This window comes from Hypomesus nipponensis, chromosome 8 (assembly GCF_054491055.1).
Source record: "Hypomesus nipponensis isolate SF chromosome 8, ASM5449105v1, whole genome shotgun sequence".
Taxonomy (NCBI): Eukaryota; Metazoa; Chordata; class Actinopteri; order Osmeriformes; family Osmeridae; genus Hypomesus; species Hypomesus nipponensis.
In genome coordinates this window covers 8,727,443-8,755,161 of record NC_140368.1, presented here as the reverse complement: position 1 = coordinate 8,755,161, position 27,719 = coordinate 8,727,443, and the positions used below count along the sequence as shown (strand labels likewise).

The 27,719-nt window shown below is 46.3% G+C and overlaps 4 protein-coding genes across 5 annotated transcripts; 2 read left to right on the top strand and 2 right to left on the bottom strand.

Annotated features, from left to right (window-relative positions):
- Nucleotides 1-192: 192 nt before the first annotated feature.
- Nucleotides 193-8,472, bottom strand: LOC146275009 (E3 ubiquitin-protein ligase RNF31-like). Of its 2 annotated transcripts, XM_084703562.1 has the most exons (23): nt 8,379-8,422; nt 7,889-8,078; nt 7,583-7,729; nt 7,029-7,241; nt 6,630-6,738; nt 6,184-6,333; nt 5,936-6,098; nt 5,700-5,845; nt 4,545-4,696; nt 4,176-4,400; nt 3,726-4,070; nt 3,461-3,646; nt 3,138-3,344; nt 2,793-2,966; nt 2,398-2,496; nt 2,068-2,154; nt 1,853-1,967; nt 1,573-1,685; nt 1,290-1,403; nt 1,129-1,177; nt 808-904; nt 523-688; nt 193-386 (listed from the first exon to the last, which is right to left on the bottom strand). In XM_084703562.1, the coding sequence occupies exons 1-23, from the start codon at nt 8,405-8,407 to the stop codon at nt 339-341; spliced, it is 3,324 nt and encodes a 1,107-aa protein (XP_084559688.1). In that variant the 5' UTR covers nt 8,408-8,422; the 3' UTR covers nt 193-338. The 2 variants fall into 2 exon arrangements, with proteins under 2 accessions (XP_084559688.1, XP_084559689.1); XM_084703563.1 differs by having other exon boundaries at nt 7,889-8,472.
- Nucleotides 8,473-8,597: 125 nt separating this feature from the next.
- psme2 (proteasome activator subunit 2) lies at nt 8,598-11,582 on the top strand. Its single transcript, XM_084703567.1, has 11 exons — nt 8,598-9,002; nt 9,379-9,411; nt 9,517-9,579; nt 9,689-9,775; nt 10,011-10,059; nt 10,157-10,254; nt 10,626-10,694; nt 10,814-10,881; nt 10,955-11,009; nt 11,124-11,210; nt 11,303-11,582. Exons 1-11 carry the CDS (start codon nt 8,955-8,957, stop codon nt 11,381-11,383), a joined length of 738 nt encoding a protein of 245 aa, XP_084559693.1. The 5' UTR covers nt 8,598-8,954; the 3' UTR covers nt 11,384-11,582.
- lsm5 (LSM5 homolog, U6 small nuclear RNA and mRNA degradation associated) lies at nt 11,581-13,075 on the bottom strand. Its single transcript, XM_084703571.1, has 5 exons — nt 12,918-13,075; nt 12,297-12,392; nt 12,142-12,169; nt 11,981-12,053; nt 11,581-11,862 (listed from the first exon to the last, which is right to left on the bottom strand). Exons 1-5 carry the CDS (start codon nt 12,961-12,963, stop codon nt 11,830-11,832), a joined length of 276 nt encoding a protein of 91 aa, XP_084559697.1. The 5' UTR covers nt 12,964-13,075; the 3' UTR covers nt 11,581-11,829.
- A 179-nt stretch (nt 13,076-13,254) lies between these two features.
- avl9 (AVL9 homolog (S. cerevisiase)) lies at nt 13,255-26,671 on the top strand. Its single transcript, XM_084702694.1, has 16 exons — nt 13,255-13,449; nt 15,655-15,775; nt 17,422-17,510; nt 17,797-17,868; nt 18,607-18,696; nt 18,799-18,865; nt 19,554-19,594; nt 19,705-19,743; nt 19,867-19,936; nt 20,089-20,561; nt 20,775-20,909; nt 21,174-21,393; nt 21,633-21,750; nt 21,912-21,965; nt 24,840-24,928; nt 25,099-26,671. Exons 1-16 carry the CDS (start codon nt 13,366-13,368, stop codon nt 25,239-25,241), a joined length of 1,905 nt encoding a protein of 634 aa, XP_084558820.1. The 5' UTR covers nt 13,255-13,365; the 3' UTR covers nt 25,242-26,671.
- Nucleotides 26,672-27,719: the final 1,048 nt, after the last annotated feature.

Here is a 27,719-nt window from a genome sequence, read left to right as displayed (position 1 = left end):
AGAGTTTGTACAGAAAAGGTTTATGAATCCAATCTAATGCAAATGCATGTTAAAAGAAGGAATGTGCCTATTAATCACACTTTTCATTCAGTAATTAAGGGACATTAATATGGGCAACAACATGTATTAAAGTGGAATATTGTCACATCTTGAACAAGCACACCATTTTCAAAACAAGAAATTGACCAAATCTTTACTGATTACTGTAAAGGCAATTTATCTGTTTATTTTTTACAAAATGGAACGACTCATTGTTCAAAACTAGAAGTTCAATCTGACTTAAGACTACCTGCAAACATGCAACCTTCCATGAAATAAACAATGCACAAGCGTAGTCTTCACTTCTTCCGTGGAACATTTTCTCCGAGAGGGACTTCCATCAGTTTCTGACAAAGAGAGAGAGAGAGAGAGAAAAAAAAAAACATTTACTGAAGAGTGGAGAAGCAAAACATACACTTGAACAATGTTGAACAACTCCTGACATCCACAACATGGGCTCAGGGCTGGAAGTGTCCAGTTTACCTTGAGCAAGCGAGCGTGGTACGCCTGGTCGTCCTCAGGTTCCACTCGCTGGTGGTCCACTTCATACCTCGCACAAGCCACCATCACCTCGTTAACGTCATACAGCACGGCAGGGTCCAGCGAGTGTCCATTGATGAGGCTGACCAGATACTCTTTGTAGTGTTTCCTGCAGTGCGCAACCGAGGCCAAAAATGAAGATTGTCAAAACAGAAAGATCAAAGATCAAAGAGATGGACGTTGTGACGTGTTGGAGCGTCCCCTGTGACTCTGGGTCTCGTCACTCACTCGCACAGTCCGGCATGGCCCTGCTTGGTCTTGATGCCGCAGTGCGAGTCAGTCTGCCGGCTTCCCTCCTCCTTCTGCTCCATCACTCCACACTCATCTGACACACACACACACATGGACGGAAGCATTTGCTGATAGATTTACACTCAAATGTATTTACACAGCCCTCGTAGGTAGAGGAAGAGTTGTGGGTAAAGTAAGAGAGCATGGTGGAGCAGGGATGTGTTTGGGCCAGACAGACAGGTTTGGGAGGTAAAGGAGGAAGGGAAGTATGGCAGAGGAGAGCAGATACAGGATCTCGGATTCCAGCTGTCGTCCTACCGGTTTGGGTTCCATTAGGAGGATCAGTGTTAAACTCAACGGCATTTCTCTGGTAAAGAAACAACAAAACAAAAACAAACGTAAAAATTTCAAATGGACATGAAAAAATAGCAGAACATTTGCAAACGACTGACTGCAGGACTGTGGCCGTGCTGTGGTACCTGTAGCAGGGTCTGAAGTCTCTCGGGATCCCAGTCTCGGAGGTAGGACAGACAGTCACGTGGGTGGTGAGCATGGAGCCCCGCAAGTTTACACTGGCCTGTCTTACACTTCGTCTGGAGGGGAGACGGACAGATGGGATAGAAAATGGAGAGAGAGAGAGGACTTCAAGGTCAAAAGCAATGAGGACTAGAAGTCCTCTTGAAGTCTGCCACACAGCACGTGTGTGTGCTGTGAGACTGTACAGTCGGACAGTGTGTGTTTGTGTGTGTGAGAGGCACTCACAGTGTAGTAGGGGTTGTTGCAGCCGCTGCAGAACTGATGTCTGCACTGGACGCAGGTGAAGTGCATGCAGCCTCCTCTGGACAGGGCATACTGGAACCTGCAGTGAGGACAGGCTGAGAGGGGGGAGAGAGAGACAGAGACAGAGAGAGACAGAGAGACAGAGAGAGAGAGAGAGAGAGAGAGAGAGAGAGAGAGAGAGAGAGAGAGAGAGAGAGAGAAAAAGTGGGGGTGAGTAACAGCAGTTGTTTTTTGGATGACACTACAAGGGCAGCCTCCTCACTGATGCCGTTGTCTCTCAGGAAGCCAGTCAAGCCCTGCTTCTGGTACTCTGGGTCGTTCTCTTTCTTCCAGCGTTGGAACTGCTCGCAGGACAGGTCCTTGTGCTGGACCTCCCACTGGAGGAGACAGAGGTAGAGGGAGGAGGAAAGATCAGGAAAATGGGAGCAAACAAACCCAGCTAAGGGGCGTTGGAGATGCGTGTTGGGTTGAACTCACAGGTTTTTTGCACTGGGCACAGAAACTCTTGCGGCAGCCTGGACAGGTGACTTTGAGCTCTCCGTCAAAGATGAAGCCAAACGTGCACTAGGGGGGGAGAAACAAGAGGTTGGGTTGAAAAGAGACGCACAAGTAAATGGATTGACCTTTCAAACGGTCCCACAGACCAGGCACACAGTGTACAGCTGATTACAGCTACACCCGGTGCACCGATTGCAACCATAAATGTCATACTTGTGCACATTTTCATTGTTGTGCCCAGAGTTGCTTTATTTCCCTGTGCTTGTAGACACGCCCGGACAAAAAATGCGTAGGCGCGCACATACGTACGTGACAGCACCACAGGAACTTGGGGTCCATCATCAGCGTGTGTTCCGTCAACTTCTTGTGATAGAGATCATACACGTCACGCTCCAGGCAGCCCTTCAGCTACACCAAGCAGAACAATCATTACACACAGGGAACACACACGTGTGTGTGCGTGTATATATATATATATATATATATATAAAATGTAATGTAGTATATTTGATATATTTGAAAAACCCCTTCACTGCTTTCTCCCTTTCTCCATGTCCATTTTTTTTCCGCTCCCCCCATCCATCCATCCATCCATCCCTCTCTCCCTCCCTCCCTCCATTCCTTTGTTGCTTCTTTCCCTTCACCGTTTCCTTCTGTGACTACCCCCCCCCCCATCCCCACACTCCATGGGCGGGTCTATCCACCTGGATGTCCAGGGTGGAGAAGTAACTGTCCAGGTGCTGGGGGTTGTTGATGTCCGGCTCCTGGCAGATGGGACACACCATGTCCCTGATGTGCTTGTCCCTTATTGCCACCGTAAAGTGCTGCTTGAAACAGTGGTGGCACACCGCACACTGACAGGAGGTGAGCGACTGCATCTGGAAGGGACGGACAGATAGAGGGACAGGGACAGTCAACAGACTATATTTTTTACAGGCACGGTGCAATAAAACACCAAGCCTGTTTCCTAACTGTACCTTTTACAAAGCCGTAAAAAGCTACCCTTGACCAAGGCCTATAAAGATGAAGCAGCATGTTGCCCAGGTAACCTTGCTGTGTGGGAACACGTCATAGCAGCAGGGGCAGGTCTTGTTGAGCAGCCTGCGCAGGAAGTCTCGGTCTTGGGACTCTCTCACGGCCTGGACCACGTCCTCCAGGGAGTACTGGGCGTCGGGCTCCTGCAGCAGGGACAGGGCCAGCTCACAGCGCCCCCAGCTGGGCAGGTCGTACAGCGCCAGCAGGCGCCTGCACAGCTTCTGTGGAGGGAGGGAGGGGTGGGAGGGTTGATGTCTGATTCGTTTGTATTTTCATAGCGACGCCCAGACGCACGCATACACACTGTCTCTCTGGGTATATGTTGGACCCTGTGCACCTGTTTGTCTGGGTCCTTGGGGTCGAGCAGGGCCTCTGGCTGGTTGCTCCAGATGCGCTGGTGAAAGGGCTCCAGTAGGGGGCGCTGCAGCAGGGACAGAGCCCCTCGCACCTCCCCCCCACTCTGCCTCAGGGCCTCCTCACACTGGGACACCTCGCGGAAACCCATGGACCGCAGCTCCTTGATCTAAACACACAAACAATGTCAGATAAATAGTTTCTTTATATATATATATTTTATTTTTATTTTACAGTGAGCATCCCACCTTGGCCTGTCTGTCTCTGAGCAGCTGTCGTACTGCTTTCTCGGTGTCGCCCCCTGCTGCCAACCACGCCTGCTTGGCCTCGGCTCTGGACAGCTGGATCCCCTCCCCAGGAGCCCCGGAACCAAGCGTCCCAGGAGGCCCTCCGTCGTCCTTCTCAGTGTAATCCTGCATCCCAGGATGCTCCGTTTTGTAGTTCTGCTGGACCGAAGCAGCCATGGCGCAGATCTCATCCAGCAGGTGGGGGAGCTCCGACTGCAGCCAGTCGCAGGGGTTAACGTTGCTGCCCCCGGAGACGTGGAGAGACGCGTACACTTCTTCAGGGGTGACGCCCCTCTTCTCCCCCTCCTGGTGATGGCGACAACAGCATTTGACGATCTCAGCATGCTCAAAGGCTAGAGAATACAGAAAACCTTTTGGAGGGCTGTTACTGTTTGTTGTAGCCCCACCTACCCGTATTTGACTGACAAGCGCCAGCCCCTGCTCCCTCATGGTCTCCTGTCTCTTGAAGTCGTCGTTGTCTGTGGGCGGGGGGCGGAGCTTCAAAAGGGGCGGGCTCTGGTCCTTTTTGGGAGACAGGACGGACCTGGCCACGGCAGGATCTTTGCATGGCGAGTCGCACATCTCGCACCCCACCGAAGGTTTGGAGTTCTGGTAAGTGCAGACTTGGCATATCCACTGCAGGGGAGGGGAGGACGAGGAGAGGGTGAGAGAGAAAGAAATGACAAAAACACCAACCTAAAAATGCTGTGTGTCGAAACTCCCATTCCATTGTACCACAGAAATCTCAAGAGAGCATGAGGAAACCTTTGGACCACAAACCTGTGTTGCGCCCTCTCCAGGGAGTCCTGAGGCCAGCGAGGGGAAGGCCACCGGGGTGACAGGGGGCCGGGTGGCCAGACGGGGGCGCTCACACACCTCGCACAGCACACTGGTTCCCTGGTTCATCACCGTGCAGCTCTTGCACTGCCACTCTAACGCAGAAGAAAAGAAAGCTCAACTTTTTATTACCTTGTCCCATCATCATAAAAGTAGCCCAAGCCATCATGGCCAGGTTACGGTAATGTACAATAACAACCTAAACAATGAATCTGCTGCTGGTCTATGAAGTTAAGCTTGTGTGTGTTGAGCTTGGTTTCAGTAAGTCAAATTTAAGACCTTTTTAAAGACATTTTAAGACCATAAAGATTGAAATTTAAGACCTACACGACATTAAAAAATATTAAAAAATCCTTATATTTCAATGAATTCAGCCACTGAAAAAGCATGAATTTAATTTACAGATAAAGCAATCACATTAGTAACCTTCCACATACAACGTGCCAAATGCCCAAAACCTTATCCGCAAAATGAAAAATAGTCTAAAACAAACTTTCCCTCAATGAGAGAGAGAAAAGAGAGTGTGTGTAGCTTGTGTTTCTCCGCTCTGGCGTGTGAGTCCCTAATTACATATTTTTGGGGCAAAGTTTGCAGCGAGCTTCGTACCTGGAACTGGGTACTGCTTGTAACAAACAGCAGAAATCGCTGTGATCTAGCCATGTCTCGTTGAAAGTACACTTTACCATTTTCCTAATGTTAACAAACTCTGAGACGCTGACGTATTTCGTGGGCAGGTATTGCATTTATCAAGGGATTTGTAGTTTTATCACCGCATAGGTACCAACACTAATATCCCCCAGAAAGAACTACAATACACCGAACCAACGTTCTGAGGGAAGCGTTCTGATGGTTTTGTCGCAAAGACTCTAGAGCTCCGCTTTGTAGGCTACGACTCAATAATTTTTTGCTACTTTGTAATAACTTTCTGCGGCCAGTGTTTCTGGAAATGAACGAGGGTAAAACTTTTTTTAGACCTGACTACATAAAATTGAAGACCTCAGATGAAAATCTGGCAGTTTTTAAGCCGTTTTAAGGCCTTTAATTTGAAGTTCCGAATTTTTGACTTCTCAAGACCCCACAGAAACCCTGTGGTCAGACCTGTGTTGGAGGGTGACTGCAACAGGTCCTCCTCTCCACTGGAGGCAGCGTTAGCCAGGCGAGGTCGCTCGCAGGTCCCGCACAGCACGGCTCGCACTGGGTTGACCGTGGTGCAGTGCCCACACTCCCACGAGGAGAATGAAAGGCTGGAGGACAGGAGGAAGAGAAGACAAATGAAGGGCCGATGTTTGCGATGGTGTTTGTGTACTGTACATCATCACGTTCCTGTTTCTAACCTGGCAGCAGCTCCTTGTGGCTTGACTGTGCTGACCATTGTACGGTCGTGGCCCCCCCTGTCCGGGTGAGAATGGAACAGTCTGTCACAGTTCAGGCACAGCTTCTGAATGCACGTGCTACAGTGGGTGGAGACAGGGGCCGTACCACAGATGGAACAGGTGTCTTGGGGGGCAAAGACAAAAGTGTTGTTCTTAGTACCATTATAGAGATGTGTTGTTTTCTTACAGCCAAGACTTTAAATGGTCACCTTTCATGGCATCCTGTATTCTCTCTCTCTTGTGATTAGCTCTGGAGGGGTGGCGGTGGTAGAGGTGGTCACATGAATCACAGAATGGGGTAGATGTACAGGAGGGGCAAAGGAGAGTTGGAACACCCCCACATAAGTTACAATCACCAGCTGGAGGAGAGAGAGAGAGACAGTGAGAGAAATGGTAGGAAGAGACAGGGAGAGAAAAGGGACAGATGGAGGAGGCGAAAGCAGACAAAGATAAGTCGTGAGAGAGAGAATAAGAAAAAAGAATTGAACAAAATGGATGGGTGAGAAGGCGGTAACAAGCGGTTAGACATTACTTCGGCTTTTGCTATTTGAAATACCATTCAGCGTTCAGCAATGACATTCCAGATGGTCCAAAGGATGCACCAACGAGGCAGGTGGCAAACCTGTTTGTTGGTACTAGCTACGAGCTGTCTCACCTGTGTGTGTGGTGGATTTTAGAGGAGCCGTTGGGTACAGGTGCTCCTTCTGCCTCTCCCCTCCCTCCTCTCCAAGGGGGATGACTACAGCATCAGACACCACCTCATCCTGAGGATATACCCAGCACAGTAACATGTCAGGGGTTAACACATACTGCCCAGTGACATGTGAATTCAAAATTCACTTTAACAATCCCAAAGGACATTGAGTACTAATATCAATATTAAGTTATCTATTTGGGGAAAAGTTTTTTTCTCCATTTAATCGATGACTTAAAAAATGATTTAGTGGATCCAAAAAATAGCCCTTTGCTGACTTTTTAAAACACATACTGAAGGAAATATATATTTAAAAATGTAAACCCAACTAAACTCAGGGCTGTACGTTGTGCCACCAACCTCTCGGCTGAGTGATGGGATGATCTCTATGAAGGCCTCTGGGTGAGGATGTGCACCCTTGATCATCATATCCAGCTCCAGGCGCAGGGTCATGACCTCAACTGTCACGGCTGCCACCTTCCCCACATCTGGATCTGTGACATCTTCTGGGAAGCTGAGGCCATCCGGCTGCTGATTGGTGTAGCCATAGAGATACAGTACGGCTCGTCCGCCCTATTGGTGGGTTAGCAGACAAAAATGACAGAAGTGCTATAATTTCAAGCAAGCCATGAAGTCTCTCCACCATACACTTAACTGGGTTCTGTTAGAAAGGATAACATTATATTTCTTATGTTCACTACTTGGTTTATGACTGGAAAAACAATAGTTTTTTAGATGAAATACAATTATATTGACCTTCAGACCTGTCACCCCATAACACAAGACAAGTAAGTTAATAATTATAGCCTGGCTTACATGATAACATTCAGCACTACAAGAGGAGTAGCACTTAACCCCCACAACCACTCCATTTCTCTCTCTCTCTCTCTCTCTCTCTCTCTCTCCTTCTTTACCTGGGCAGCGTCCACTGTGGTCCTAAAAACGGGGTTGTTGTGCTTGACACTGCGCCAGAACTTGGGTCTGCAGGGGCTTGTCAGGTTGCAGCCATACTTCTCTAGGATACTCAGAGCTTTAAATAGTTTGCCCAGCGTTTCTAGATTCTGATGGAGGGGGGCAAGAAGAAGAGGACAGAAGAACAGAACAGACAAACTCAGTATCAGTAACATACCTTTTCAGGTACCAAAGGAAGATGATACTGTACGTGTGTCTGTGTGAGGATAAGGGCACATGCAAGTACAAATACAACGAAGTAAACGCACCTCCTGTCTGCTGGCCGATGCGGCATTCTCCATCACCATGGTCTTAGCTTTGATGTGGCGGTACTTCTCGGAGAGCGTCAGGGGAACGTTGGCCATAGTCTGGACATCAGCCTTCACGTCCTGGGCTAATCCAGAGATGGACAGGAGAGACTCCGCTCTCCTTCGCACATCCTCCAACTCACTTACTAAGCTGCTCATTGTTTTATGAGTAGTACAGATAGATAGCCAAATAATGCATGTATTGTAGAGATTTAAACTCCTGTGATTGAAGTTCAGGTGGTAGCCTACTTTTATTATCCAAATCAGCCAGACGCTACGCTAACCGAAATCGAAAGTTTTCGCAGTTACAAGAATGGCTAGCACAGCTAGTTAGCGTTAACTATTATTGTAGCAGCTGTCAGAGTAAAAACGTTAAAGTGAGCAACAATTACACAGCGACCAATATATTATATGATCCCAGTGACTATACGTACGAGGAAATAATAATTACCACAAAATGTGCTCCTTTAAAATAGACATATTTGTCCGCTTAACATAGCCAACTGTTTCGCTTGAGCTTCTACTTCGTGTGTATGTTGTGAAGCGGAACTTAACAAGTTTCATGACACTGACAGGGGGAGGTCGCTAATAACGTGACTCACGTACAAGGTTGTTGATCAAGGCGGAAGAATTCCATTCTATAAAATTGCGTCCTTCAATGTGATCTTGCTTTGTTCCCTCATAGATCTGACTGTAGGCTACTGAATCAACCCAGGAAAATTATTAAATAGAAATGTGTTTAAGTTCGACCTGTGGTTGGGCAAGAAAAGTCAAATATAAGGTTACACAGTCAGTTATGAAAGTTATGGCTGATTAAATGTTCATTTTCAAGAGAGCAACTATTATTTGTGACCGAATATCCAGACTGCTCCAACTTTTGGTAAATTAATTTGTGGGAGGGACTAGGATCAGGTGCTTTAATATGAAAATCGAAAGTGCATAACACGGAAATAGACAGCACAAAAGCGAGAGACAGCAGTACAGTATCTACAATTTGCACCTCGCACGTCGAATCTTTTGCGCAAAAATGTCAAAATCACCTCACCTGAAAGTAAGCTGTGCGAGCACAGGGATGGTAAGCGATTGTTTTCTTTCATTTGCAGTACATTTTTCATTTTTTTCATTTTCAATATTTAATCTAACTACAGTTTTTCCATGTACAATCTGAAGTGTCTATGTAGCAAACAAAGGCTGTGTAGATGTGTTAGAACATGAAATCATGCAGTTTTGCCGTATCACTGCGCACGTTGCAAAGCTGATGGAAAGTCCCTAGTCATTCCGTTGTTAACAAAGCTGGATGAAAGCGAAATCAAAAACTCAGTAACTCGCGTGCGCCCACTGATGGCTATAACCAGTTTTTATACAAAGTAATCTAAATTCTATATGAAATGTATGTTAATTTTGCGGTGCCAAGAGTTTAAGTTTTGCTGTGCATTCCCTGTTTTCTTCAGGTTGACAACTTCCGTCAGTCTCTGTATCATCAGGTTAGTATACATTTCTATGCAGCTCATACATTCAGCATTGTAAATAAACGATAGCCACTTTTACGTGATTGGGTTTAAATGAGGAAGGTTGTTTCTGATTTACAGGCAGAAAACCTGTTTTCCAACTACATACCCTTAAAGATTGTCCATTTGGACAACCTTCTCAAGGTATGGAGTCTCATTTAACATTACATTTCTGAAGAAAAAAAAGAAAGAAAAAACTAGTTTGAATCTTGTTACTGCATGTAATTATTTATCTCCCCTTCATCTCCACCAGGAGGATGCCCTAAGCATCACAGACCTCTCCTCACTCCAAGCCCCTTTAGACATCCCCATACCAGAAGCCCCCACTCCCGAGGAAGAGGTAACCACTAATTCAGACTTGAACCACAACAGTTCCATGTAGTGAATGAATCATGCTTACATGCAACTTATATATGATAGTAGCCTATAAAAGTAGCCCATATTGTTTTGTGCACAATATGTTTATTGTTATGCACCATCAGACCAAAAACAATTCCAAGAAAAAAGCAGACTTGGTAATAAACCTGATTTTGATCCTGAAGAATATTATGATCAGTGATTTAATTTCTCCTCAGGAAATGGAGACTGACAAAAACGAAGAGGAGGAAAAGAAGAAGAAAAAGGGTAAAATATGTTCTTTCTTCAAAGGTACCATTGGGTGTGTATGTGTTCCAAGTGTCTGAGTGTATTGTAAATAATGTTTTTTCTTCCCCTATCCTAGCTCCTAAATGTGGTTTCATAAAAGGAAATGAGAAGATTGTGATGCTGCTAGACAGGGTGAAACCCGAGATTCTGGCGTTGAGAGAGACCTGCATCACTGTAGGTTACAAAACTAAAAACATGTTTTCACTAATGTGTACAGCCACAGTACCTAGATGTTATTTGGTGGAGTACACCCATTTCTGAGAATGTCAGAAATGTTAAGAGACGAAAGTTAAATCTCTTTACTTCTTAAGGAAGGCGGAATTCTTATTATTGTAACCGATGGAAGAATTCTTACTAATAATTACTTTGATGTACAGTTGACTTATTTACTCCAGATGAAAAGACTTATTTTTAGTTGGATGTTACAATGCCATGTAACATTTAAATGACATCTTGTGGTTGAATGAAGTTTCAAAGACCTTCTAGGGACTGGGGACCTGAACTAGGACCACACATTTACTAATACAGCTGTTCTCTTCTTCTAGGTATCATGTTGGATTCAGCATCTTATTCCCAAAATAGAAGATGGGAATGACTTTGGTGTTGCTATTCAGGTGAATGATAATGTGCACCTCAAGTACATGCACTGTACAGGATGGACCGCAGGGACTGTGTATTGAAACTATTGCAGCGTAATGTCAATTTTGTCAACCGTATCTGTTATTGACAACAGGAGAAGATTCTGGAGAGACTTGCTGCAGTGAAGACTAAAGTAGATGGTTTCCAGACCAACATTAACAAGTAGGACACCACTCAAAGTCTAGAATATCGTATATTTTACTACTGGTTTGCTAACTTTCTTACTGGCTACCAGATACTTCTCAGAGAGGGGTGATGCAGTGGCAAAAGCCTCCAAAGACACTCACGTGGTGAGATTAACAATCCTTTTTCTGCTCAGAACATTTACTAAATGTAACCAGAGCTAGAACAATGTCACAAAGATTCAATTCTCATGTTGACCACCTTGATTCCATCTGTTTCAGATGGACTACCGCTCCTTGGTCCATGAGAAGGATGAGGCTGTGTTCTCTGAGATCAGAGTGATTCTGCTGGACATGCGTGGCTTCTATGTAAGGAGTGATAGAAGTGACAGTTTATTTTTAAAGCATTTCTATATAAACTATGGGCATGGATCTCATATACAACCCCCTTTTTGCTGCAGGCTGAATTTTATGACATCATCAGCAAGAACCAGGAAAAAGTGACCAATCCAAAAGGAGAGGAGAAGCCTTCAATGTATTGAGTTGTGTGGGGGAATACTATGTTTTAGTGAACTATGAAAAACCACTGATACTAGGGGATTACAATACCAATCAATGTTTTTTATTGAACTCCCATTGTGTGCTTAAATATAAGTGCATCAGCTTTTAAAACCATAAACACATTTGAACCTGTTCTTTTGACAAGATTTGTTTCAAGATAAAGAAAACAACTTTGCTGTTTCTTGGTTTACTGTGTGTCATTTTGGAATTTATTTATAACAAAAGGTTGACTTAACAAATGTTCAAAATGTATGGTCAATACCATTGTCACACCAATCGTAAATCTGTTCTTACAAAAAATATTTTCTCAAAACCTAAAGACTGAAAAAGAACAAAGAAATTACCAACAGAATATTAGCATAAGAAGGCAAGTTAACATCCACCGCAACAACAACTAAAATGTTTCAGTTCTTCACTGATTCTCATGTCATACTTCAGGTCCTTCACCTCCAGGTATGAGCTAGAAATGAAACAAGATGGTAAGAGTTAGATGGCATATTCCCTTGCATGTGTCAAATATGTATATTTGTCTATATCTATTGCCGATTCAATTTGTATAGTCTTTTGTATGTACATACCATGGTAATGTTGTTGCCATTGAGCAGGATCTGGTCCAGTTTTGTTATTCTTCTCCCTTCTGGCGTGATTTCACTATAACAGCAAACATAATTAGGTTACTGATTCCAAGTTCTCCTCTCCAATGTAAATTTCAATCAATGCAAGGATGGAAATTACTTACAATTCTGTCACATCCTCCAACACCATGTCTAACACATTAGGTCAAGGACGCTTAATGTAGAGTGAAATGCTAGGCCTAAAGAATGTACCATCAAGCTAAAATATCGCTCATGCAGAGGACACGGAAATTGCATTGTCTTAGATGTCAAAGGATACTGACGAAATCATCGAAACCCAATAAAGTTCCTACAATTTCTTTGTCGTTCTTCATGACAATATGTATACGTGAGCCAATGCATTTGTCCACAAGCTCTGGAAGACAAAGGGTATAATAAAAAGTTGTTTTTAAACATAACCACTGGCAGTACTGCAAACTCTGGCTACTTCTCAGTTAACATAACTAAAAGAGTAACACTGCCACTATTGAGAATACAATTATTCTATACTACAGATTACTAATGAAAAGCAATCCCTTGCGCAATTTTCCCGCAAATAAGGTTAAGGTGATTTAGCTGCGGTTATACAGAGCTGCAGGATAACCATAGGCAAGGTACGTGTATTAACATAGCTTTGTTTTGTTACATAAATAAAAAATAATCATAAATTGCAGGATTTTAATAAACGTCAGATAAACGTCTAACGTGCAGTGCAGATTGGTCACGCTAGCTCGCTAGTAGTACTAGCTTGCTACAAACTGATCCTTGTTGAACGGACAATTCAGTCCACTAGTAAATAGCATTTTTGAAATACGACTGTCAACAAAGTCCTAGATTTGAAAAGTACACGTGTTGTAGCTATACATTTTAAATCCACAAATGGAAACGTTTACAAACTTACCAAGCGGGAGCAACTGTGATGGATTTGTTGCTGGTGTGGCCGCCATGTCTACCGATAAAGACCAAACGAATCGAAAATGGTAGGTGTCATTCAGGCAGTACCAATCAATCGAATGGTACCATCGACGTGCATGCTCTGTGGATTTTGCAGTTTTACGAATACTTATTTATGCACTATAAATATTACCCAAAGCCCAACCATTCATAGATTAAGAATAAGAATATTCTCTGGAATTGTGTTTTCAAAAAAGGACACGCGATGGCGCTACGTTGTTTCCCCCAGTCTCTGACTACTCCAAAAATGACGTAATCATACGTCTACTGACAGACAAGGCGGAAGAGAAATTCAATGCGTTGTGTGCGGACGTCAAGGAAAAACAGCCCCCTTGTCTTGTTTATATTGGACTCCCGAGTGAAAACAACACATAACTTTACAAATACTTTAGGCCATGGAGTCGCATGGCAAAGAGGAACTCAAGGGACCCGTATTGCATATCGTTGTAGTTGGATTTCACCACAAGAAAGGCTGTCAGGTATGTCAAGCTCATGCGGCATGCTAAAGTCTTATTAGCACCGTCCTGTTTACACACACAGTTGGATTTCAACTGCTGTAGTGAGGCTCAGGCCTATTATTGCAAACTTGCTATATATAACTAGTAATCTATAATGTAGCGAATAATTTAGGTGTTGGATGTGATATCATTTTTAGATAAACTCGGTTCGTAAGCGCACAAAATACAGAGTATGTTTCCCTTGTTCAGGACACAGCTGTCAACACCTATCAATCATCTTGTCTATGGTGGAGAACTAAGTAACTGATGATGAGAGTTGGGAAATATATTTTTTCATGAGGAGACCTTATTCTGCAGAGCGGTGTTTTTGCCCGAGGGACAGTGTTATTATATAAGTTCTGAATTGCATCTGCGTGAAATAATCATCAGGCACGGACATGCCTGATGTCTTTATAGACCTTGCACAAATATGAGTTAAGAAAAAAGGAAAACCAGCTTCGTTGTCTATGATTAAAGTTGAACTTGAAGTGCATCAGAACAAGCACAATCTGGTGAAGTAATGATAATGGAAGTGTGTGTGTGTGTGTGTGTGTGTGAGAGAGAGACAGATAAAAAGAGTGAGAACCATTGAACCATGATGATAGGCCCTAACATTTTTATGCAAGGACAGAGTTGAATATCTGTCTTGCACACAACAGACAGTTGACTCCTTTTGGTAGAAGATCCAAGTGTGGGACAGACGAGGCCTTCAAAGCTGTATTTAATAGTTAACCATTAGATCAATACTCAACCTGCATAATCCAAACACACTTGTACCACCCTTTTAGAGAACGGCACCAGTTTCACTATCAACCGAGTCTGCAGGTTTTTCTAAAACACCTGTCTCGTTGTAACAAGTGAAGCCAACAGAAGGATCGAGACACCTGTGTGTGTTGCTCCAGTGTATTGCTGCTTGCCACCTGTTCTTGAACAGAACAATGTCAAGGGAGCTCTGACCTGCCGACTTGCCGTCTCCCAGTTGTTGCTGTTGAATGAAAAGAAACTGCGTGTACGACCACCACACCTTTTAGCTAACAGCAGCAGACAGTGGGATGGGGGGTGGGGTCTTTGTCTCAGGTAATGGGGTTGTTTCTGGCGGGAGAGGTATTAGCTCGTCACATGATATGGGGGGGTTGATGACCTCCCAGTGTGTATCAGTGGATTAGGTTTGTGTGCTATCGCCTCTCTCTCTCTCTCACTCCCTCTCTCTCTCTCTCTCTCTCTCTCTCTCTCTCTCTCTCTCAGACAGGTGTTTTTCTCTCGTCTTCCTACTGCTCTCCATCTGTTTGGCCAGCGGGTGGCATAAAAGTTATGGTGCTTCATGTGTTTTTCTCTGTGTGTGTGTGTGTGGATGTGTGGGAGATAGAGATGTGGGTTGAGGGGTGTGGAGCTGCTCTCGGGGGCAGCACTGGGGGGAGGGGATCTCAGCTGCTGAGGGGATGAAGGTGGGGGTGGGGGAGACCAGCAGCCTGGAGCTTCCCAAGCAGGTTTTTTTCTCTGAGAGCATAATGAAGGCAACAACAAAACGTTGCATTTCATTTCTCCGTCATTCATGATCTTTGGCAGAGTTTAGCAGTTTGTGATGAAGACGGGTTTGGAGTGACTCACAAGGGCTGCCCCAGCCCTCTGCGCTGCAGAGGCAGTGTCCTTGTTTAACACGAGTACAAAACAAGACCTTGGAAATGGAACTGTATCCAAAGGCTTTTATGACTCAGTCACATGGTAATGAGACAGTTCCCTGCCTCAGAGTGAATCTGATGGACAGAGAGCTTATTTATCTTTATCAATGGATTTTATTCTTCTTATCTGTTTCAAAGCATATTTCAGCAAACATTTCCCATTAGGTTAAACCAGAAGCATGTAAAATAGAAATTAGGAACGCACTTACTCTACTTATTATCTGTATATTTGGTGGGTAGATGTAAACATTATGCATGTTTTTATGATAGGATGTATCACATCAGATCTGTGTCTGATCATCTGTACTGCATTGCCTTGCATTATGTTTAAGATTCAAATGGTCATAGTGCTCTGCCTCTCTCTCTCTCTCTCTCTCTCTCTCTCTCTCTCTCTCTCTCTCTCTCTCTCACACTCACACTCACACTCACACTCACACTCACACTCACACTCACACTCACACTCACACTCACACACACACACACACTTCTCCTGTCTCTCTGTCCTCAGGTGGAGTACTCTTACCCACCTCTCATCCCAGAGGAAGGCCATGACAGCAGCTCCCTGCCAGAGGAGTGGAAGTATCTCCCCTTTTTGGCCCTGCCGGACGGGGCACACAACTACCAAGAAGGTGGGTGGAGGGATGGGTAGATGACTGGGTGGGTAGATGACTGGGTGTGTAGATGACTGGGTGGGTAGATGACTGGGTGGGAGAGTGTGGGAGACTGTTGGTGAGTGCATTTTATTTTATTTATTAGCATGAAGGAAGGGTTGAGAATAAAAGTATGTTTCTAAAACAACAGCAGAAATTGTACAGGCAAGGTATGGAACTCCAACAGGTTCATGGTAAACTTCCCCTCTAGGATTTACGATATGTTACACTCAATTGTTTTCTTAACATAGACAGAAAATAAATCAGGGGGGGGTGGGTGAGAGGAGAGATGGAGCGATGCATCAGCCTCATGTTCTCTTATCGCTTTCCAAGTGTCTGTAGATAGCAAGCATATGGCATTATGCCCACACTGATAGGAACAGAAATATCTAGGCAGTATGAGTTGTGGTCCCACTAAGGAAATTGGCTTTCTCTCTGCACCCTGCTGCTGCGCAACAGCTCGATAATTTTGATGTTAATCAACAAAGCACAGGATCATTAGACAGTGATTCTTTATTTAAAACGAGGACTGGTGTGGTAAGGGTGGTTACTGGCAAAGCTGGATGTGCTCTCTGGGAAGTTCCTCATGTCAAAACAATCCCGTCCCTTGAGTGGTTGCTACTATGTAATGTTCCAGATTCCTGACCCCCCGACCATGTGACTCTCCTCGGATCTGCTGCCTGTGTATTCCGCTGCAGAGAGAACACACACACAGTTCTTTGATATGGTCATTGTAGGTTTGTGTGAGGTTGAGAGGATGCAGCTTTCATCACATGGCTTGGCAGCTCTGTTGATAAAGCACCACAACACGGGCAGCAGCAGGCCTCATGCTCAGGAGGAGCTCCCCAGTGCACCCCCCGCCTGTCTGCTGGGCTCCAACACTGCAGCTGTGGCCATGCCGTCTTCACATGCCAGCCAGCCAGGGCCAAAGAGCCAGCTCCAGACTGCTAAAGACAGACACGCAGGGGCTAAACGACCAGGGCCAGGCAGCAGCATCACGGAGAGGATGTGACCTCGTTTGGCCGCATAGGGGTGTCTCAGACTACACGTGTTAACCTCATTAGAAACCACTCCCTCATTACTCACAGGCCACCTGACCCCCTTATTTTTCATTTGGTGATCTTCTTCCTCTGTTTACCCTTATTTGATCGGATCTATGATTTGATATTGTTGCTGGGAGAAATTTAATGGAATTAGTTCCATTCCTGTTTTCCGCCTGGGACCGCCAGTCTGAGGCTTCATCTCTTGTAACTGGAGAGAAAGTCTGCTTTATACACCTTGATAATGCATGCATGAAAACATATTGAATTGGCTGCACGCGGATTGTTCTTCCACGTATTTATTAGCACATGCTTTCATCCAAAGTGATGTACAAGTAGTGCATGCAGCATAGTACGTGCAGAAGATAATCAAAGACCAGAATTGCACAGTTCTAACCGTATTACAACGGTGAGTGCCAAGGAGCTGTCTACTTTACAAGACACAGTGCAATAATAACATCATCCCAACTACAATACTGGGTCATTCCACCGAGAAGACGACAACATCCTATCCCATCCTGCCCATCCTTGATCACGGGGTAGACCTAATGAGCTGTGCTGACGTCATCCATTTTCTTTTCCCAGATACCGTTTATTTCCATCTCCCCCCTCTGGGTGGTGGAGAGATGAAGTGTGTTTACGGCGTGTCCTGCTATCGGCAAATAGAAGCAAAGGTTTGTTTCCTTCTTTTTACATTTCTTTTTTTTATACCTCCAGAGCTGTGGTATTTCCCAGCAGAGCGTTCTCGATGATGTGCTGTACAGTTTGACATCTGGTTGTGTTCCTCATGACATCTGCAGCGTTGAGTTGGTGCCGCTGTAATGGCAGTTTGCAGGCGAGGGCAGATGGATGAGGCCTGTTCTTGTGATCTCTGGCCGTCTCCTCAGACACAGCACTTGGTGGTCAGGGAGCAGGCAGGGCCCGATCATGGTGTGACCAACTGTGTTTGTTTCTGTCCAGGCGCTCAAGGTCCGACTGGCTGACGTCACCAGGGAGACGGTCCAGAAGAGTGTGTGCGTCCTCAGTCGAGTGGTGAGTCACCCAGGTCATGTGACCAGGCCTGGGGAGAGAGAGGGAGGGAGAGAGAGAGAGACTGGTGGAGAAGTGGACCATTATCAAGATGTGGAAGCACGTCTGATTTTCCAGGACTCCCTGGCTTGATGTCAGTAAGGCAGGCATTCATAGCTGAGGTAGTGTACGTGCACAGGGGTTAGGGTTAGAGGGATATCTGTGGGTATAGAGTGTCTTCCTCAAGCTTAGTATAAACTCTGCTTTGGGCCATTTGAAAGTTTACATAATATATTGTGGGAACAGCTGTGACAGGGGGGGTGGGGGGGTACAGGGAGATAGTGCTGACACAGTTGGCAGCATCAACCAGACTCAACCACCAGACTCAACCACTATCCGTCCTCGATAGGTCAGTCCAACAGCTACTCTGAAGCACAAGCATATTTCAAGCTAAATACTCTTGTATCGGGTGTATGGAATAAGACCTGGTTTTCGTTGTACAAGGGACATCAGTCAGACAAGAAAGCTCTCGTTACCATGGCATCACACTGAGTATGAGGTTGAAGGAGCTTTGTCTGTCTGACCCAGAAATCTACACCTCAGTTGACCCCCCCGCCTCAGTGTTTTGTTTGTTAGAGTTGACTCTTTCTTCCTCACATAATATCACATCAAAACTAACTTGCAGCATGTGATAGGTGACAAGGCCTCTCACACCTGTATACTCACTAAGCACCCTAACCTTTGTTTTGTCTTTTTTTTCAGCCCTTATACGGCCTACTCCAAGCTAAATTACAGCTTATCACACATGCTTACTTTGAGGAGAAAGACTTCTCCCAGATATCTATTTTAAAGGTGAGTATGTATCACCCTACACAAGGGTCAAGGCAACCAGTCAAATGTGGGCAGTGTTTTGCGACTGGTGGTGACCTTATGTTGCTGTCTCCGTCTCCATAGGAACTGTACGAACATATGAACGGCTCCCTGAGGGGGACAACTCTGGAGGGGTCGCAAGTTTACCTGGGTAAAAACCATCCCATAATACTATCTGGCTGTAGCAGAGGGGGAGACAGATGTCAGCTAGACTTATGTCATCTGTCAATGTGCACTCAGACCCAGAGTACATGTGACGCCTGACTGTCGTCAGGGCCTCTGGCCCAGATATGGCTGAGAGATTACCCACACTGTCACTATAAGGTGTGTCAGTGTTGTTTGCCCTTTTAATGTGGTAAAGTGGGTTTGACAGGCAAAGCTTGTATCGGTATAATGCAGGATAATGAGGCATACAGGCTTTGCACTGCACAGTGAGTGAGTGTGGATTAGAGGGAAGTTCTTCTTGTTGTTGTCTTCTTTGAAGGTGTCGGTTGGTTATCAGTGCTGATCTGTGGGCAACAGTTTTCCAAAGTGCTACGGTACAGGATAAAGTGAATAACAATGACCTGTCAGAATTATGGATTCATGCAATGTCACATAAATATAGATAAACTCATTACTTAAAATCCACACTTGTGGAAACATAATTTATTGTTCTCAGGATTTATTTTCTCAAACTGCCAGTTTTCATTACAGCTCTGTTGTGTGTTAGATAAACTGTCAGCTATGCTAGGTATGTATTATACCGTCTCTCTGAGAGATAAAGTAGCAACAGGTTTTGTAGCTTGAGGGTTAAAGGCCAGAGATTTTTTAATGTGAATTCATTTTCCTCCGCTCAGGTTTGTCGCCAAGAGATTTAATACTGCACTTTCGGCACAAGGTACAGCTTTGTTTTATGTCATCCATCTGTGCTTTACAACATGATTAGTTTAGGGGTTTATCAAATGCAAAAGAAAAAAAAACACAAATACATTCTCACTCTCCCCTCAGGTTCTTATTCTCTTCAAACTGATTCTGTTGGAGAAGAAGGTAAATATGTTACCTTTACTGTGAAATCATGTAACTGGTCCGCCCAACCCTTTCATGTTCTGAGGTTTGTTGGCAGAATGACTCACCTCGTGTGTGTGTGTGTGTGTTTGTTTCCCTGCCCAGGTCCTGTTCTATGTGTCTCCTGTCAACAGACTAGTTGGAGCTCTTATGACCGTTCTGTCTCTGTTTCCAGGTGGGCACATATCAATCCCACCTAACATACTTATAAAAGTTTTATTTAGCATTTATAATATCACAACGTATCTGTATATACTACTATGATGCCTAATGTATACTGTGTATATTTTTGATAACATGATATGGTGTGTGTGTGTGTGTATCCAGGCATGATAGAGCATGGCCTGGCAGATTCGTCGCACTACCGGCCGAAGAGCAGCGTGTCAGAGGACCTGAGCATGGTGGACTGTGTTCCAGGCTCCGAGGACTTTGTCTCCGTGTCCGTGACGGACATCGCCAACGCCACCATGGAGCTGGTGGGGGAGTCCCTGGATGGGAAGGCCGTCCCCCAGAGACCCGCAGCCTCAGAGGGGGACAGCCACCACCTGAGGCCCCCGTCACGTACCTCCCCAGACTCGTCGGAGAGCGACTGGGAGACGCTGGACCCCAGCGTGCTGGAGGAGGGGGCCCCCAAGGACCCGGCAGAGGCTGCAGAGCACCCGGAGACCTTCGACCCGGAGCCTGGCATCCCCATCACGGTCCAGCCCCAGGCGGCGGGGGGGCAGGGGGGGGTGACGCAGGGCCTGGTCTCTGGCCTGGAGGAGGACCAGTACGGCCTGCCCCTGGCCGTCTTCACCAAGGTACCGTCTGTCTGTCTGTCTGTCTGTCATCGTTGTCTGAGTATCGCCATTAGTCTGTCAGTCTCTCAGTCAGTTTGTTTGTCAGTCTAGTCTGTCAGTCTAGCACTCTCATGGTTCTCACACGCCGTAGCCCGACCTAGTCGATACACTGCAGGTAACCACATCATATCCCCAGGAAGTGACCTTTGTGCCCCTCCCGCTGTGCGTTTCCAGGGTTACCTGTGCCTGCCTTATATGGCGCTGCAGCAGCACCATCTGCTGTCTGACGTGACGGTGCGTGGTTTCGTCGCCGGGGCAACCAACATCCTCTTTCGCCAGCAGAGGCACCTGAGTGATGCCGTGGTGGATGTAAGTCCTCCACCATACTCTCACAGTGTTACGCCCCCTGGACAGAGCCAACCATGAAGAAGAAACAAGCAGACACACCTGTGTGAACTTTGTGTTCTTGCATTTGAGATGATCATGTTGTCATGTGTAGTGCACAGCTCTTCTCCATTGACAGTTGGGAAATCTCCCTGGGAGACACGTGTGTGCGTGTGTTTCTGACTGTGTGTGTGTTTCTGACTGTGTGTGTGTTTCTGACTGTGTGTGTGTTTCTGCCTGTGTGCTCAGGTGGAGGAGGCCCGTATCCACATCCAGGACGCTGAGCTGCGGAGGCTGCTGGCCCTGACCACGGCCGACCTGCGCTTCGCCGACTACCTGCTGAAGCACGTGATGGAGAACCGCGAGGACGTCTTCCTGGACGGCACGGGCTGGGAGGGCGGCGACGAGTGGATCCGGGCCCAGTTCGGCCTCTACGTCCACGCCCTGCTGTCGTCCGCCCTGCAGGAAGGTAGGCATCTCAGGCAGCCGCACAGCCATGTGCTCAGGTCCTGGAACCCACGTCATCTCTGGGTTGCCTTGTGGACGAAGGGAGGTCAAAGATGGCAGAAGTCACACTACCTGAGTCTTATCCTCCATATTTCTTCATGTATTCTGTTACATAGAAGTCATTGGCAGCTGTTCAGCCTGTAGTGGTGCGACCGCGGGTAGGTCACTCTGACTGACTAGCCTTTCTGCTCTGCTCTCCAGATAACGAGAGGCTGCTGGCTGATTACGGCTCCCCCTTTGTCTCCGCCTGGAAGGACACTCACAACTTCAGGGTGTGGTACAGCAACAAGCACCCAGCCATGGCAGAGATCTCTTCAGGGTAGGGGATGCCCTCCTGGGGGGTTGTGTGTGTGTGTGTGTGTGTCACTAGGCTATTCTGGATCCATGTGAAGCACAAGCATCTCTGTTTGTGGAGGGAAAAGAGTTGGACCTTTTGTGTAGTGACGTGTATCTAACAACAATCACTCGTCTCCTTTCCAGCCATCCGTTCCAGGGGCAGTACAGTGTGGCCGATGTCAAGTTAAGATTCTCACAGTGAGTATTTCTCAATGGAAATCTAGCATTTTTGCACAATTGAGTTTTGTGTTATAGACCTGGTGAAATCAATTGAGGTTCATGTGTTGTTGACTGTGCGGACCATGTGGCTTCATCATGCAGTAGCATTGCTGCCACCCTGTGGCGTGATGTGAAACTACTTCATTACAGTACAATAATGTATTCATTTAGAAGATTATTTTAGCCCAAGCAAAGTACAGAGGGGATTTGAACCTGCAATCCCTTGATTTGCATTCAAATGTGCTACCACTGAGGCCATAACATGGATGTTTTTTACTAAAGATGGTTCAACAGGACTTGGGGGGGGGGGGGGGAACAATGTGAAAGGAAATGTTGAAATGAGAATTTGACTTGACATTAGGATGGTCAGAGAAACCCGAGCACTCAGTGTATATTCTGGTCATTTACAAAATGAGCTTTAGGCCAGTGTGTGAATTGTACTCCGTGTCTATGTCGTGTAATCACAAATAGTGACAGCAGCTCTATTTCATAGAGTATCCATCCACTAATAACTGTGAACAGCTTAGGACAGCAATTGTAGATAGAGCGAAGGGGGACGTCTCATATTAGACCCATCAATTATAAGAGACTTTCATTCTCAAAAACGGAGCTGGCGTCTTCGGGGTAGGTGGTTGATCTCGGGTTTCATTCCAGGAAGTGTGATTGGAAAAGCGATCCGCCTCGTGTCCAGTGTCCCAGGCCGCAACTACGGCGTCTAGGGTTACCTGCCAGATATGCAGCCCCCGTCCCCCCTCCACCCCCTCTCTGTGTGTCTTCATCCCTAACTTGTCTATTGATAGCTTTATGGTGAGAACATGCCCCCCCCCCCCCTCACTGTCGCCATGGGGGCTGTCCTGTGACATGGCCCCTGTGAACTTAGTCGTAATGGTTTGGTAAACAAACAAACAGACTGAGCTCTGTTGAATCCCCCCCCCCACACACACACACACACACCCTCAATGGAGTGGTCAGGATGGAGGGCAACGTTGCAGAAAAAAAGAGGAGCCGTCTAAGACATTTGAAAATGCTTTTTGTAGCTGCATAAACTCCCCCAAGGGCTGAGCTCCATGTTGTTCACGCTGCTCTATGGTCGGGACAGATAGGATTGGTGAAGGGTGTGCAGGGTCATTGCAGTCGGGCAGGACACACTATAAACTGCATGGCTTCTACACACTGTCCGGTCAGGCAGCAGGTCTGGCACATGGCCAGCTGAGCGTCTAAGGAAGAGATGCACCTCATTTACTGCCCCGGGGCCATGTGTTGGTAGCTTGAGCTAAGGGGGTTCGGGGGGGAAGTGGGGGGGGGGGGGGGTTACTGCTGGCAACCTATGATCTGTTTTTATTGTGAGTCAGGATGCACTGGACTGGATCGGACTGGACCGGGGAGAGGGTGAGGGTTTATTTGGGGCCAGGCGCCAGCGGTGGACCTTCACAGGCCGGCGCTGTAGGTACTGAGACGCCGGGTTGCCTTCATCGCTGTCGCTTGGGTATTCCCGGCGCTTAGCAACCGGCACTGTCGGGCGCCCTATCAGGAGTGCAGGACCGTGGCGTTGGCTGTGGTGAAAGACGCCACGCTGGCAGCCCGTCTCCAGGCCCACTGAGCTCAGGGCTTCATGTTACGGGGTACAGGGGGGGGGGGGGGGCTGTCGGTTGCCAAACACTGACATGTCAGATCTGCTGTGTGTCTGCTGGCTGCATCAACACCCTGAGTCGGTGGAACAGGGTTGGTAGTATAGAGTAGGATAGGCTGCTGTGCTCTGTGTAGCTATGTTTTAGCCAGTGTCCACGCGTTGCATTTGGCCTAGGGGGTGGTAGTATAGTGACCTACTTGCAAATGTGCACACTCTTTCTTTCACACACACGCGCAGGCACACACGGGAACCCTTCCTCCGTCTGTGCGAGGGCCTGGGGCCTGCTCTGATCTTCTGATCTTCAGATGTTCCATGACACAGAAGCCCCCCCCCGGTCCCCTCCTGTCCCTGACCTCAGCCTTGATCCTGGGAGACCAGTAGCTCCTCTTGAAACCCCTCCAAGGCTGAATTACTATGATGCACTCAAGCCCACAAACCCCACTTGTAGATCAAGTCTAGCCAAAGGAAGTGAATTCCACAGAAAGCACACCATACAGTTACTTTCTTTATTAGACACTTACAGACACTTAGTCATTACAAACTCCCTGGTGGAGATTGCACTCCTGACTCATTCTACACCTATCTGTAGTAGCCAGATAAAGTGTATTGGGGTCAGTGGTGGTATGTTTGTTGTGTAATAAGGGGCCGCTAGGAGGTCAGCGGGTGCAGAGCGTCATGGCGTCAGGCGGACGGTGTGTACAGTATAGAGTGACTGGTACAGAGCCTCTAAGATTAGTGCAGATGTCTCTGCACGTCAGCTGCTCTGAGCGTGTGTGCACATGTGTTGGATTGGAGTCGGTGTGTGTGTGTGTGTGTGTGTGCCTGTGCAAGTATGCGTGCCAATTTCACAGGTTGCTATGGCAACTTCAAAAGGTAGTGAAGCAGGGGCGTCTGTTAGCGTAGCGCTGTGATCACGGTGTCGGGCCCTGCGTTGGGGCCTGCTCGCGGAACTGGGTGTGAATGAGGGGCCCAATTTGGTTGGGATGAACGTCATCACTTAATTTTGCGACTTTTATCTACTTTTCAGAGAGCCAATAGCAACTTTGGGTGATATTTTTGGCAATTGCTGCAGAACTGTAAGGGGCTGTTGGGGGCAGGAGAGCTAGCGACCGATAAGATAGCCCTTTGTTCCTTGGGAAGAGAAATGTATCACACTGCTGATGCATTTCTGGTGACAATGCTTGTTTTCTATACCACCACCCCCCCCCCCCCCCTCCCCCCAGCTCTGTGCAGAACAGCGAGAGAGGGAAGAAGATTGGGAATGCCATGATCACCACGAGTCGGAGCGTGGTCCAGACTGGGAAAGCCGTTGGTAAGAAGGCCAGGATCAAAGAGTTCAAAGATACATAACCATATTCACTAACCCTGTGGTGGATTCCCCCAGTAGCAATAGGATGTAGCTAAATGTGGAATGAACTGCAAAATAACTGATAGTGTCCTTCAGACGGCCTGTCTTGAACCTGTCTCCTCCTCCATCTCCAGGTCAGTCAGTAGGCGGGGCGCTGACCAGTGCCAAGTCTGCCATGTCTTCCTGGTTCTCCACCCTGGCCCAGCCTGCAGTTGTATCCTCCCCGGCTAGTCCCAACCCTGACCCTGCTCACTCCTCCCTCAATACTGCTAATTAAAGAGTACGACTCCGGAAGGACTGGACTGATTGCGTCCACCTGAACAATTCATTTAGTTTTCTTTTTTGGAAAGCATCAGCGTCCTCACCTCTGTCGGTTTCCATGAGGATCAGCCGTCCCCCCTCCCCTCCTCACTGTTACCACGGAAGAGCAAGGAAAAGTGTTCAAACCTACATATCCATGCCCCTATCTGTGTATTGTGAAACCACACTCCTTTGTCCTCAAGCTCTAAAGTGCTTCTTTATTCATTGTTTTGCCCTGGCTGTATACCTGTGTTATGGTCACGTTCTACACAATGGTGGAATACTGTAATAGAAAAACAAAACGAGTCGAAGTAAAGTCCTCCCATATGTTCTGATGCTGCTGTCACAGACACTAACAGGGTGTGGCCAGAGGAGCCATCGTGGATACAGGTGTTCTCCACGTAGGAAACATGCATGTTGTGATGATGCCATGACGCTGTGTTTATAGAAAACGGGGTAGGAAGGAGAAGAACAACAGACCAGTTCACGTCAAGATGTCTAGTTCATCGACCTCCTCCCCGTTTGTAAAGTGCTTTATGAGTGAAACCTTTGAAGGCCTCCATGATGTCAAAGTCTTTTATTGATCATTTGCACATTTCATTTGTGTAGTACATATGTATTACTTAGACTCCAGAGTAAAATGGGTGTATTACTTTGGCATTCCCCAGGAGTTGGACTAGCAGTCTAAGGGTTAGGGTTTGCCCCTCAGGAGGACCTTGTCTTGAGCAGTTTTGAGATATTTTGGGTGACATAAATATTGAAGCGTTATACTGAAACAAATGCTGTGGGAAAACTTATTTATTTTTGTGTTTCGTGTGTCCTGTATAGTAATCACTGAAAATTCCCTTATTTTGTTATGAAGACACTGGAACAAATCTTAATGTCTATGGACCACATGTTTCTGCTACACATACCGTAGTTCTCTTTCTGATATGTAGCTAGCTAGCTTGTATACTTGTCATTTTGAGGTGCTTACAGTAACCCCTCGCAAACTTTGTATTTTGACTATCATTTGAAATGGATGACTTAGGTTTCTAACAATTGTAATAAAAAGCATGCTCTTGAGATCAAGTCCAGGTTTTTTAGGGATTATATATTGAGAATTGTCTTGTCAACCAACTCTAAACTTTGTACTGTCATTCCTTCATTCTGTTTCAGTCCATTTTAGCTTGTATTTTTGACTATTGTATGCTCTGTTAGTGAATCCTGGAAAAAGCATATAAGGAAAATATTCTGGTTGCATTTTCTTTTTTAAATCTGACAATATCTGAAGTGTATTTAAACTATATGAATGTATTCAAAATTGTGAAATGTAATTCACAACACATTTTCCTGATGGATGCTTTTGAAGTATTTTAAGAGAAACAAGTGATATGCTACATTGCTGCAATAAAAGAAGAATCCCAAGACGTGGCCTCGTCAATGTTAAAGAAATCAAAACAACCGGATTAAAATCAACGTAGTACACGGCTCACGTCAGGAGACAGAAGCATGGTGAACTGGTCTACGTTTATATGTAGGTCAACCAAACAAGGGCTCAGAGCGCCCGGGGTGGGGGCTGGGGGCATGTGGAGGCCGGGGGCATGTGGAGGCCGGGGGCATGTGGAGGCCGGGGGCATGTGGAGGCCGGGGGCATGTGGAGGCCGGGGGCATGTGGAGGCCGTGGCTGGACAAACACAGCACACACGTGCCTTCCCACAACATGGCAACATCATAGCAACATATGAACCCAAGTTAAAACCATACAAAGTCAAAAAGAAAAAGTCTGGATTTTTTTTTGTATGTTTTTTTAATAAATTAACGTTTATTCAAAATACAGTGCCAAAGGAACATGATGCAGCCAAACATGCTAGTAAGGTTTGTCATGAAGCACCTGTGCTCATGTTTTTAAGGTAAGAGGAAAATCCCCCACCCACCCCCCCCTCCACTACTGCTAGTGGTTGCCGGGACAATTTCCATAGCAACAGCCTGGGCCAGCCTTTCCTCTTGGACCCAATCAGCAGCAAGATTCCTCAATATTTCACTCAAGAATTAAATCTGATAGGAAAAATGGATACCTATACACAATCACACTACAGTAATGTCTGACATTAAATTAAAAAAAAGAAAGACTAATACAAAATAGACCTGGTTATTTTACCCACACTAAAACAGTTTGTCTTTAAACATATGAAAAATATATATCTTTATATTCATATACATTTCAGCAGCTTGGAAATAAAAATGCATGAGCCCAAAAATCTATGGTTGTACTGAAAGTGGAGGTGTGTTGCTACCCAAGGTTGTGTGTAAAAACAAAAATAGAAAACAACGAGATGGCGAAGAGTTCCAGAGATCCAGCAGGGTGGAGTCTGAGGAGAGGGTGGAGGCTGGTGACCGGACCTGCAGTCACCTTGGTGAGCCTCCCCCCCTGCCCCCCCCCCCCTGCCCTGTTCGCCGGTGCCCATCGCAGAGA